This window comes from Piliocolobus tephrosceles, chromosome 2 (assembly GCF_002776525.5).
Source record: "Piliocolobus tephrosceles isolate RC106 chromosome 2, ASM277652v3, whole genome shotgun sequence".
NCBI classification, from domain to species: Eukaryota; Metazoa; Chordata; class Mammalia; order Primates; family Cercopithecidae; genus Piliocolobus; species Piliocolobus tephrosceles.
This window is the reverse complement of record NC_045435.1, coordinates 63,349,663-63,362,475: the sequence shown is the minus strand read 5'-3', so window position 1 is coordinate 63,362,475 and position 12,813 is coordinate 63,349,663. Positions and strand designations below refer to the sequence as shown.

The window sequence follows — 12,813 nt, the reverse complement described above, 5'->3', positions numbered from 1 at the left end:
AAAGTGCTGGGATTACAGGCTTGAGTCACCGCGCCCGGCCTGTATTTATTTTTAAATAGAGAAGGGCGCGGGGGCGGGCTCACTCTGTTGCCCAGGCTGGTCTCGATCTTCTGGGCTAAAGCGATCCTCTCGCCTCGGCCTCCCTCCTTAAGTGTTGGGATCACCGACGTGAACCCCCTGCCCGGTCTCGCTGAACGTTTTTTAGGCGCATTCTGAACGTGAAGTGTACACACTGAATTCTCACAGCAACTGCATAGGGTATCGGTACCAGTGCTCTCACTGTACAGATGGGGAAAATGAGGCTCAGAGAGACGAAGTAAATAGCTTAAGTTCACATAGAGAGCAAAAAACGGCAGGGTTCAAAACCTAGGAGTCCGCCTGCAAACCTGTCGCCTGACCGTTCAGTCTTCAGCTCGCGGAGGCTGGACCCCTGGCCGAGGCTCCGGCAGCCGCCGGGACACAGCCGCGACTGGCTGCGGCGCTGGGCCCCAGCGTCACGCCTCCGCCGCGCACGCGCTCTCGGGTTCCGGGCCGGGGGCGCGGCGGGAGCGAGGACGGCGACAGGGAGCGTGCGCGCGGTGACGTGCCGGGCGCCATGTTGGAGGGTTGGTGGTAGCGGCTTGGGGAGGTGCTCGCTCTGTCGGTCTCGCTCTCTCGCACGCTTCCCCCGGCTCCCTTCGTTCCCCCCCCCCGGTCGCCTGCGTGCCGGAGTGTGTGCGAGGGAGGGGGAGGGCGTCGGGGGGGTGGGGGGAGGCGTTCCGGTCCCCGAGAGACCCGCGGAGGGAGGCGGAGGCTGTGAGGGACTCCGGGAAGCCATGGACGTCGAGAGGCTCCAGGAGGCGCTGAAAGGTGGGGGTAGCTGCCCCCTCTCCATTCCTCCTCACCTTCTCCGGCTCGCTCGTCTCTCCTCTCAGGGCGGATGGTTCCGAGGGCCGGGGCTGGGGCCGGGCGCGGCGTAGGGAGAGCGCTTCCCGGGCTCCCATCCCCCTCCACCTCCCCAGGGGCGGGGAGCCCTGTGGGCAGCTCTCTCCCGCCCCGCTCTGGCTTTGTGTCGGCCGCCGGCGTCTGGGCTGGGGGAGGGGAGCCGGGGAAGCTCTTGCGGGGGGCCCAGTCTTTCTACCGCCCGTTCGAGGGTCGAGTCGCGGACTCGCAGACTCCTCCCTTCCAGGTATCCTCCTTTCTCCGCCAGGCCACCCGCACGCCAGGCGTTGGGGTGGGAGAAAAAGTAAAAGGTTGGTGGGGGCGGGAGGTGGAGAGGGGGGTGGCATCGCAACTTTTAAGTTGTCTCAGGATGCCTTTTTCAGGGCTTTTGAAGTCGTCCTTCCGCGCCCTAATTTCAAGGTGGTTGCCTTCACTGTACTTGATTGCACGCCTTCCACGCAACAGGCTTGAGAACAGTGGCTTTCAAACTTCGAATAGAGAGATTTCAGCGTTTTGAGAATTACTCTTTGACATACAGAATCATTTGGGGACAGCTACTTGGGGTAGTTGGTGTTTCTTAAAAAGGCAGATTTATGGACTTAGATAAACAATTGGTGGGAGTCGGGGCCTGGGGATTTTTATTTTCGCTGGATTCTCAGCTTAATATAATACTGGTGTTCCCCCGGACCACACTTCGAGAAGCACTGCGTTAAAAATGGTTTGTGAAGTTGAGTGCCCCCTTTAGGAGGATTCTTGTTGTCTGTAAAAGAGGATGATATGTTAGAAGTAAAACTTGGAGGGTTGAGGTGGTTATTTAGTTGAGAGGCCCTTTTTTTTTTTTTTTTTTTTTTTTTTGTTTAATTCTTATTAAGGGAAAGGACTGGGAGGAAAGTTTGTTTTTTAGAGGGCTTTTGAGAAAACTGATAACTTTTTTTTTCTTCCTTTATCTAGATTTTGAGAAGAGGGGGAAAAAGGAAGTTTGTCCTGTCCTGGATCAGTTTCTTTGTCATGTAGCCAAGACTGGAGAAACAATGTAAGTTGAAAGCATGCATTTGTCGTTATAGACCAGTGCATTATTCAGAATTGCTCAGGAAAGGGAAAAAAGTGTATTTTGGGATAAATAATTCATTCTAAATTGTAGAAGTCCTGGTCATTTAAATAATTTATATATAAATTTACATTTAAAGAACGTATACATTTATTTGCTCTATAATGTTCTGTAACGGATTTTAAAAACTTGCGTATGTTAAAATTGTCTTTGCAGCTAGGCTTTGGCATGCTTAGAGAACGTATTAGTCTTAACGAGCCAGATAAAGGAAGAATGCCTATTCCATTATGACCCTTTTTGGCCATAACAAATAGGCTTATTTCTAGAATTTTGTAGCTTTGATTCTGTTTCACAGTCTTGGTGGTATTTTCTCATATTGTCGTGTGTCCAGCCCTTTTTTGTCGTATTTGCATATGTAGGTGTTTGAAGTGTCACTTCTATTTATCGTCTTGAGGACTCTGATTATCTGACAAATTCCAAATGCTACAGTTTTGACTGACCTGTAGACTTTTAGGAGAGCTGATTTGTTACATATGCTCAGCATTTTATTAAGCTCGTTTCCAAATGTTCTGAATCTGAAACTTACACTATAAAGTTAGGGCTGTGTTCAGAAGGAACATTCCAGCTCATTGTTTTGCAGTTGGTGTGGTAGAGGCACTCTGGCTAAGTTTATTTGTAGAGGGCAGTGCATCTTTGATGACTTCTTTTTGTAGTCTTTGGGTGGGGGCTGGGGCGGCAGGAAAGGGGTAGGTTTCTGTGGGTTCATTGTTAATATGTGGGTTTTCTGCCTAGTATGAGTGTAGCTTTCAGCAAGTATTGTATAATTTCTCTGGCTTTATTATTAGCAAGTGTTCATTTCTCACAAGATTTGCTTATGATGGTAGTCTAGCCTTTTAACAGCCTAATTTTAGAAAGGAAAAAACCTTTGCTGCCTCAGTGCTTGATTTAATGGTCATGTCTGCAAGCTGAATCTCGTTAGTATTCTATTAAAATATACCAGTCATTTTGAGAACGTCACTGTGATGTGTTCAATCTTGTATTTCTGTTTATTACATTAAAAAATGGGAGCTTCTGGGGCAGAAGTCATTTTTACCTTCGAATTATAGTCTCATACAGAACATCTTGATTTAAAACAATGTAAAACTGTTAATTTATGCTTATACAGATAAGCCTAAAAATGACCATATGCCATCTTTCAAAAATAAATTAATCCCTAAAACATAAATGCTTAGACTGCCACTATATTCCTCTTGAACTGCTAGTTGGCACAGACTTAGCCCTGTCAACAATGTCAAGCCAAATAGCGTTTTACTTTTGGCTGTTTTTTGATATACAAGATTATATCAAACTATTTGGAGATGAGTGCTTAAAACCTCTTATTCAGTTTATCAGGTTTGTACACACTGCTTTCCCTTTTTGATAAAATACATTGCCTATAAATGTATAAATAGTTGAAAGCTTCTAAAAGATAGCTTTTTAATATCCTGTCTTACTGGAACACCAAGTGCCTAGGGAAGTTATCTGATTTATTTTGGACAGTTATTTTATCCTGGTAGAAGAGGACTTAAAATTCCCAATCCCCCACCCCATATTAGGTGTTTATATATTCACTAAGCATGTTTTGTACTGAAATGATTGGTGTACTTAGATTCCTATATTAAATGGAATTTGGAAAATAGTTTTTAATTTATTATGTAAGTAGCAGCCAGTGTTTATGCATTTAGCTTTAAGCTTTGATTTCTTTTTATCAACATGGCATATCTTTGATACATTTGCAGAATTTCTGTTACCCATTTATGGCTAAACTAAGCTTTGTCTAGTATGTGAGTTTGTAACAAGATAATTAAAATTTAAAGAACAGCAATTTAGACTTTTCTGATGTTTTAGGATGGGTGGATTGCTTAAGATAAGCGTTTCCACCGGATGTGGTGGCTCATACCTGTATCTCAGCACTTTGGGAAACGGAGGATCACTCGAGCTCAGGACAAAAAATTTAAAAGTTACCTAGGTGTGTTGGTACATGCCTGTAGTCCCAGCTTCTCCAGAGGCTGAGGCGGGAGGATTGCTGGAACCTGGGAAGTTGAGGCTGTAGTGAGCCATGATAGTTGGGGCCACTATACTGCAGCCTGAGTAACAGAGTGAGACCCTGTGTCAAAAAAAAATTTCACAGTTGTTTTTATTTTCACTGATGCATTATAGCAAGAAAGCATTAACAGAAGTAGTATGTGAAACTGTTTATGGATCAAAATCAGTGACCCCCCCCCCCAGGCTATTTATTTTTCTTTTCAAAAAACAATTGTTTTGAAGCTTGTTTTTAGCTTTAGAGAGGTAGAATTTTAAGTGTAGGCTTTTACAATGGAGGAAGTTATAGGAAAAATTTGAACAATTTTACTTCTTAGTCTATTAAAATTACCTGTAAACATCTGATGTATGAAGTTAGGAAAGATGCCAAGACATACTAAATTAATGTGAAGAGGGAAACTATATTATATATGTATATAACTAAAATAATTAATTCCCAAATGAATTGTTTCTGGCCACTTCAAAGAATTGTTTTTATGTTGCAAAGATTACTTTCACCTGAAAATGGGACATTTTCTGGAGCAACACTCTTCTGAAGGTAACGTAGTTCCTGACATCATGCTAAATATATAGTATGCGCTGAATAAACAGGAACATATGGTGTGTTTCAATCATGAATATAAACATTTCATGCGTTTCAGTCATGGATTGAAATGTGTTTGATGGGTTTGAGTTGCAATTATTATCCTTTTTGATGGTCAGGTTGTCTCCCATTTGGCCAGTGGTAGCCTTTTCCAGTTGGCTCCAGAGTCCTTTTGACATGACTTTAGTAGTCTTTGATAGTATCCTTATTCTCTGGTATAAGAATATGTTCCAGGCTCATTTCCTGCCCCAGATGTGAATCAGACATTTCTCAAGAAGACCTGCCTTTTAGTGGGAAATGGTGTTTCAAGACTACAATCCTGATGGTAGAGATGTTTATTATTACTCAGCTAGATAAAATACTAAGACTTGTATTTCAGAATCAGAAATACAGCGTTTAAAAATGATTTGTTGTTGTTTAGGTAAAAGATATAATTTGCTGGCCAGGTGCAGTGATTCATGCCTGTAGTCTCAGAACTTTGAGAGGCCGAGGCAGGTGGCCCAGGGTCACTTGAGCCCAGGAGTTCAAGACCAGCCTGGGCAACATGGGGAAACCCGTCTCTACAAAACATTAGCCTAATGTGGTGGCATGCGCCTGTAGTCCCAGCTACTCCCAGCTACTTGGGAAGAGGAGGTAGGAGGATCACCTGAGCCTGGGAGGTTGAGGCTGCAGTGAGGCATGATTGTACCACTGCACTTCAGTCTGGGCAACACAGTAAGACCCTGTCTCAAACACACACATGCACACACACACACTTACAGAATTCACCATCTTTACCGTTTTTGTTTTCTTTTTTTTTTTTGAGATGGAGTCTCGCTCTATCGCCACGCTGGAGTGTAGTGGCACGATCTCAGCTCACTTCAACCCCCGCCTCCTGAGTTCAAGCAATTCTCCTGCCTCAGCCTCCCGAGTAGCTGGGACTACAGGCACGCCCAGCTAATTTTTGTATTTTTAGTAGAGACAGGGTTTCACCATGTTGGACAGGATGGTCTCGATCTCTTGACCTCGTGATCCACCCCATTGGCCTTCTGAAGTGTTGGTATTACAGGTGTGAGCCACCATGCCCAGCCCCATCTTTACCATTTTAAGTGTACAGTTCAGTGGTAGTAAATACATATATATTCTTTTTTCCACCTTTTATCTCTCCTGTTCCTTGCTCAGTCTCTAGTAATCACCAGTCTTTAGACTCGTATCTTCCTGAGATCCACAGTTTTAGCTCCCACATAAGTGAAAATGTGATACTTGTCTTTCTGTGCTTGACTTAACTTCAGTTAACATAGTGGTCTACAGTTGCATCCATGTTGCTGCAAATGACAGGATCCAATTCTTTTTTATTGCTGAATAATATATCAGATTTTCTTATCTGTTGATGGGAACTCAGGTTGGTTCCTTTTTTAAAAAAAATGTATTTTTGAGGCAAGGTCTTGCTGTCGCCCAGGCTTTAGTGCAGCAACTCAGTCATAGCTCACTGCAACCTCAAACTCTTAGGCTCAAGGGATCCTCTTGCATCAGCTTCCTGAATAGCTAGGACTTACAGATAGGGTACGTGCCACCATGCCTGGCTAATTTGTAATTTTTTTGTAGAGACAAAGTCTTGCTATGTTGCCTAGGCTGATCTCCAACTCCTGGCCTCAAGCAATCCTCCCAAAGAGCTAAGATTACAAGGCATGAGCCATTGCACTGAATTGGTTTCATGTTTTGGCTGTTGTGAATAGTGCTGCAGTAAACATGGTAGGGCTTTTTTTTTCTTTTTTTTTTTTGTGACGGAGTCTCTGTCACCCACGCTGGAGTGCAGTGGCACGATCTTGGCTCACTGCAACCTCCGCCTCCTGGGTTCAAGTGATTTTCCTGCCTCAGCCTCCTGAGTAGCTGGGATTACAGGCATGCGCCACCATGCCTGGCTAATTTTTTTGTATTTTTAGTAGAGATGGGATTTCACCGTTTTAGCCAGGATGGTCTCGATCTCCTGACCTCATGACCTCCTGACCTCTCGACCACCTTGACCTCCCAAAGTGCTAGGATTTTAGGTGTGAACCACTTCGCCAAGCCCAGGGTTTTTACTTAACTTTTTGCATACCAAAAATCCTTGTTCTCTCAAGAACGCAGGCAGGGGATGATAGAATCAGGATGTCTTGTAATTACTGACTGTAACCAACATTACACATCAGAAAGTCTAAAATAATAATACAAATATTACTGCCACGAATATAATTACTAGGAATGTTAAATTTTTTTTTTACATATTCTCTATTTCTATCCCCCATTTAAAAGTTTTTCTGTCTACATTGTCTGAGCATATTGCTGTTATATAACTTTCCCTTTTGTTTTTTTTGAGACAGAGTCTCACTGTATTGCCCAGGCTGGAGTGCAGTGGTGCGATCACAGTTCACTGCAACCTCTGCCTCCTGGGTTCTAGCGATTCTTGTGCCTCAGCCTCCCAAGTAGCTGGGGTTACTGGCACGTGCCACCATTGCCTGGCTAATTTTTGTGTTTTTAGTAGAGACGGGGTTTCCCCATGTTGACCAGGCTATTCTGGAACTCCTGGCATCAAGTGATCCTCCCCCTACCTCCCACCTCTGCCTCCCAAGGTGCTGGGATTAGGGGCATAGCCACTGCCCCCGGCCGACTTTCTCTTTTAACTGTCAATCTTAGTTTTACAGTAGGTGTATATCTCATGCATACAGTCAGTCCTTATGTCATTGTATTGTCTGTGTCTCTAGTCAGTTTGGTTGTCTGAATGAAGCTTATTCTCTAATAGATTATTGAAAAGGGGCTAACTGAAACAATATTTATGGAATTCTATTTTTTTTTTTTTTTTGATACAGAGTCTTGCTCTGTTGCCCAGACTGGAGTGCAGTGGCACGATCTCAACTCACTGCAACCTCCACCTCCTGGGTTCAAGCGATTTTTCTGCCACAGCCTCCTGAGTAGCTGGGATTACAGGTGCATGCCACCATGCACGGCTAATTTTTTGTATTTTCAGTTGAGACGGGGTTTCGCCATGTTGGCTGGACTGGTCTCGAACTACTGACCTCAGGTGATGTGCCTACCTTGGCCTCCCAAAGTGCTGGGATTACAGGCGTGAACCACTGTGCCTGGCCTAACGTTTATATTTTTAGTAGAGATGGGGTTTCATCATGTTGGCCAGGTTGGCCTTGATCTTCTGACTGGAAGTGATCTGCCCGTCTCGGCCTCCCAAAGTGCTGGGATTACAGGCATGAGCCACCGTTCCTGGCCTGGAGTTCTTATGTATATGTCTTGCATGTTGTCTGTGCCTTTAATTCTTTTTTTTTCCTCCCTTTTTTTTCTATTCTTTTTTGTGGAGCACAAGGTCTCACTATATTGCCCAGGCAGGTCTCAAACCCCTGAGCTCAAGCTATCCTCCCACCTCTGCCTCCCTAAGAGCTGGAATAACAGGCATGAGCCATCGTGGCTGGCCTGTGCCCTTTAATCTTGAAGGTCGCTTTGGCTGGAAATAAAATCTTTGGTTCACATTTTCTATCTTTGAGTATCTTAAGTTTGTTAATTTTGTTGTTTCCCCCAATAAAACTGTTAAAATCCATTTATTTTTGAGACAGAGTCTTGCTCTTTTGTCCTGGTTGGAGTGCAGAATCTTGGTTCACTGTAAACTGTCTCCCACCTCAGCCTTCCAAGTAGCTGGGACTACAGGCACATGCCACCACGCCTGGCTAATTTTTGTGTTTTCTGTAGAGATGGGGTTTCACCATGTTTTTAGGCTGGTCTCCTGAGCTTGAACTTCCAAGCTGAAGTGATCTGCCCACTTTGTTGGCCTCTTAAAGTACAGGGATTACAGAGGTGTCACCATGCCTGGCCAGCTGTTAACATCTGATATATTTTTTTGCCTTATTAAACTGCCCACTCTTTTTGCCTACCTTCCTAAATGATTTATTTTCTTTAAAATACAGTGTGGTTTTGTGTGTGTGTATCTGTGTTTTTTTTTTGAGTTGAGTCTCGCTCTGTTGCCCAAACTGGAGTGTAGTGGCGCCATCTCGGCTCCCTGCATCCTCCGCCTCCCGGGTTCAAGCCATTCTCCAGCCTCAGCCTCCTGAGTAGCTGGGATTACAGGTGTCCACCACTATACCTGGCTAATTTTTGTGTTTTTAGTAGAGATGGGGATTTCACCATATTGGCCAGGCTGGTCTCGAACTCTTGACCTAGTGATCTCCCCGCCTTGGCGTCCCAAAGTGTTGGGATTACAGGCGTGAGCCACTGCACAAGGCCAAAATACAGTGGTGTTTCCAGACTAGATCTTTAAAAACATTTTGAAAATCAGTGTTGGATATTTTGGAGTCATTGTACTCAGGTATATGTTGTGGTCTTTTTTTTTTAATCCTCTTCTCTGCACACTGGTGGTATAGTCTTTCAATATGAATTTTTAATTTTTTTAAAAATTAAGGTATTTCAAGAAAGTGATTGAATTTTTTTGTTGAGGGGAGGGAGACTATTTTGCTGCATCTTTGCATATCTTCAGTACTTGTCATTTTGTCTTGAATTCTTCTTTTTAAAAAAGAAGAATCCTTTTTTAAAAAAGCAGTGTTATTGGCTGCGTGCAGTGGCTCACACCTGTAATCTCAGCGCTTTGGGAGGCTGAGACCGGCGAATCACCTGGGGTCGGGAGTTCAAAACTAGCCTGACCAACATGAAGAAACCCCATCCCTACCAAAAATACAAAATTAGCTGGGTGTGTTGCTTGCTTGTAATCCCAGCTACTCGGGAGAATCGCTTGATCCCGGGAGGCGGAGGTTGCAGTGAGCCGAGATCCCGCCGTTGCACTCCAACCTGGGCAACAAGAGCGAAACTCCATTTCTTTTTTTTTTTTGTTTTTTGAGACGGAGTCTCCCTCTGTCACCCAGGCTGGAGTGCTGTGGCCGGATCTCAGCTCACTGCAAGCTCCGCCTCCCAGGTTCACGCCATTCTCCTGCCTCAGCCTGCCGAGTAGCTGGGACTACGGGTGCCGCCAAGTCGCCCGGCTAGTTTTTTGTAATTTTTAGTAGAGACAGGGTTTCACCCTGTTAGCCAGGATGGTCTCAATCTCCTGACCTCGTGATCCGCCCGTCTCGACCTCCCAAAGTGCTGGGATTACAGGCTTGAGCCACCGCGCCCGGCCAACTCCATTTCAAAAAAGAAAAAAAAGCAGTGTTATTGAGGTATAATTGAAGTACAGTACACTGTATTTATTAAAAATGTACAGGTTGCGAAATTTTAATATCTACCCTCAGGAAACCATCAAGGACAATCAAGATTGTGAACATGTTCATTACTCCCAGAAGTTTCCTCATGTCCCATTGTGATCTTCCCTCCCTATGTGTGCTTCCTTCTCTCCAAGCAACTTTTTGTCAATGTAGATTAGTTTGTGAGTTCTAGAATTTTATGTAAATGGAACCATACAGTATGTATTCTTTGGCTTCTTCTATTCAACATAGTTTGCATTTCTTTTTATTTCTGAGTAGATGGATCGTATGAATATGCCACAGTTTTTTTTTTTCTTTTTGAGATGGAGTCTCGCCCTATTGCCCAGTTTGGAATGCAGTGGCGTGATCTCGGCTCACTGCATCCTCTGCCTCCAGGTTCAAGCTGTTCTTCTGCCTCAGCCTCCCAGGTAGCTGGGAACACAGGCGCACGCCACCACACCCAGCTAGTTTTTGTATTTTTAGTAGAGACGGGGTTTCACCACATGGGCCAGGCTGACTCCTGACCTCATAATCCACCTGCCTCGGCCTCCCAAAGTGCTGGGATTGTAGGCGTGAGCCACCACATTCAGCCCAGAGTAGCTTTTCTAACTACATGGAGCACTCTAATTGCTTTTGTGAAGTGTTTTAAGAACATGGCAGTTTGCATTCTGAAATTCCAGGCTGTGTTTGCCACTCCTGCTTTTTTTGAACCTTGTCTTCATTTCTCTTGGCCCTTTCTTATTGTGGGGCTTACTTTTAGATTGGAGCACTGTTGGGTCACTTTGAAGAGCTCAAGTGAGCAAGACCTGCTTCATCTTTTCAAACTCATGACAGTCTATTCACTCACTGCTAGAGTTGGCAGAATCCATCTCAGTATCAGCTGCTGTTCTCAAATTGGTGTGCAGTGATTTCTAGTGAATACCTGTTGGCTATTTTATGATTGTCCTGTTCCTAGGCCTTTGATATACACCTTGACTTCTCTCTGTCACAGATCCCAGTAATGTTCAGTCATGTGACTGTCAGTTTTTCCTCATCTGCTTACTTTTTGGGGTCTGTGGAAATACTGTGTCAGTTAGTTTTGTTGTAAATATGGTCCACTGGTTTTTGGTTCTGCTCTCTAGTTTGGTCGGCCATAAGGTTTTAGAGAGATGAATAACTGTAGCACCACTGCCATCTTCTTAGAATTATGCTTTTTAGGAAGACTTTTACATCCCTGTTAAGTCACTTCCATCGTTTGTAAAATGGGATAATAATAGTACCTTGAAGTATGGGCAGGCAATACATAGGAAGCTCAGCACAGTGCTTGGTACGCAGAGTAAATGCTCGATAGATAATACTCATTGTTAGGTTGTTGATAATGCATATTTTGATGCTGCTTTTTCCCCCCCCTCTACAGTTTGAAGTTCCTTGTGTTCAGGTATTTTGACATAACAGTAAGAAAATAAAAGGTTGTTTAAAAGTAGTTAACAACTAAGACCCGCATTATTATAAAGAAGTTCTCCTTAAGTCTATGAGGCTACTAGATCCTTTTGTGGGGTTTCTTTTTTCTTTCTTTCTTTTTTTTTTTTTGTGAGACAGTCTCACTCTGTCACCCAGGCTGGAGTGCAGTGGTATCTTGGCTCATTTGAGCCTCTAGCTCCCGGGTTTAAACGATTCTCCTGCCTCAGCCTCCTGAGTAGCTGGAACTACAGGTGTGCATCACCACACCCAGTTAATTTTTAAATTTTTAGTGGAGATGGGGTTTCACCATGTTGACCAGGCTGGTCTCAAACTCCTGACCTCAAGTGATCCACCTGCCTCGGCCTCCCAAAGTGCTGGGATAACAGGTGTGAGCCACTGCACCCGGCCTCTGGGGGGTTTCTTTAGAGGGAATTTTGTGGTGTTTTGTCTAACATAATCTTTCTTTTTTTTTTTTTTTTTTTGAGACGGAGTCTTGCTCTGTCGCCCAGGCTGGAGTGCAGTGGCCGGATCTCAGCTTACTGCAAGCTCCGCCTCCCGGGTTTATACCATTCTCCTGCCTCAGCCTCCGGAGTAGCTGGGACTACAGGCGCCCGCCACGTCGCCCGGCTAGTTTTTTGTATTTTTAGTAGAGACGGGGTTTCACCGTGTTAGCCAGGATGGTCCCGATCTCCTGACCTCGTGATCCACCCGTCTCGGCCTCCCAAAGTGCTGGGATTACAGGCTTGAGCCACCGCGCCCAGCCAATGTTTCTTGAACACTTTGAAAATTGTTTCTAAAATGTCAGCCAAATACTACCTTTATGAATTTTTCCACATTCTTGTAACATATGTACATTTACTTCTTTAATGCTTTTCTTCAGGTCAGCTGAGTTTTTTTCCCCTCAAATTTGTTTTTAAGTGGAAAGAATATTACAGGTAAAGATCAAACCCTCAGCCACTGGCCCCGGCGCCCCCTCCCCCCCATAACCACTGTGTTAATTTTTTACCCTTAATGTTGTTGTGGGAAATAAGATCTGAAGCCATTAGCTTAGTGTAGTAGTTATGTTTTCTGAGTCACGTTACAATCTATAAATACTAAAATTACTAAGATATGAATTATCTGTGTGTCACCTAAAGTCCTCTCATGTGCTATCATCACAATGGTACATAGAGGAAGCACAATATATTTTCAGTAAAAGTTGAATGGATGCCCTTTTGCTTCTAAATATTCCAGTGAGTGAAGTTATTAAGCTTTGAACATGAATAAAATTATAGTTTCTTTTTCATCACATCATGTAAACCTGAATGGTACAGTGGAAGTTAGGCATGCCAACTTTCTGAGTAGAGTTAATTTTTCTTATCTTCATTGTTTTGGGTGCCCGAATAAACTCATGTTTTCCATGGTCAGTTTAGTTTTTACTAGTTGTTGGCTACTTTCCTAATTGCATGTGAGTTAGCATGTGGTGATGGTGGAGTAATGTCATGTCTTGGAGAGAGCATTGCTTGAGTTCCAAACTTAGCTTTGCTACTTCTTGGTGAGACTTTGGA

General features: G+C 44.0%; 1 protein-coding gene across 2 annotated transcripts in view; it reads left to right on the top strand.

The window, feature by feature from the left end:
- Positions 1 to 567: 567 nt before the first annotated feature.
- Positions 568 to 12,813, top strand: part of PPP4R2 (protein phosphatase 4 regulatory subunit 2) — a 73,321-nt gene continuing 61,075 nt past the window's right edge. Inside the window, exons 1-2 of one of the 2 annotated variants that reach the window (XM_023199943.2) lie at positions 568 to 849; positions 1,873 to 1,954. In XM_023199943.2, the coding sequence (XP_023055711.1) occupies positions 816 to 849; positions 1,873 to 1,954 (116 nt within the window). In that variant the 5' untranslated portion in view covers positions 568 to 815. Of the gene's footprint in view, positions 850 to 1,127; positions 1,169 to 1,872; positions 1,955 to 12,813 lie in introns of those variants that run through there. The other variant, XM_023199947.3, reaches the window with a different exon arrangement.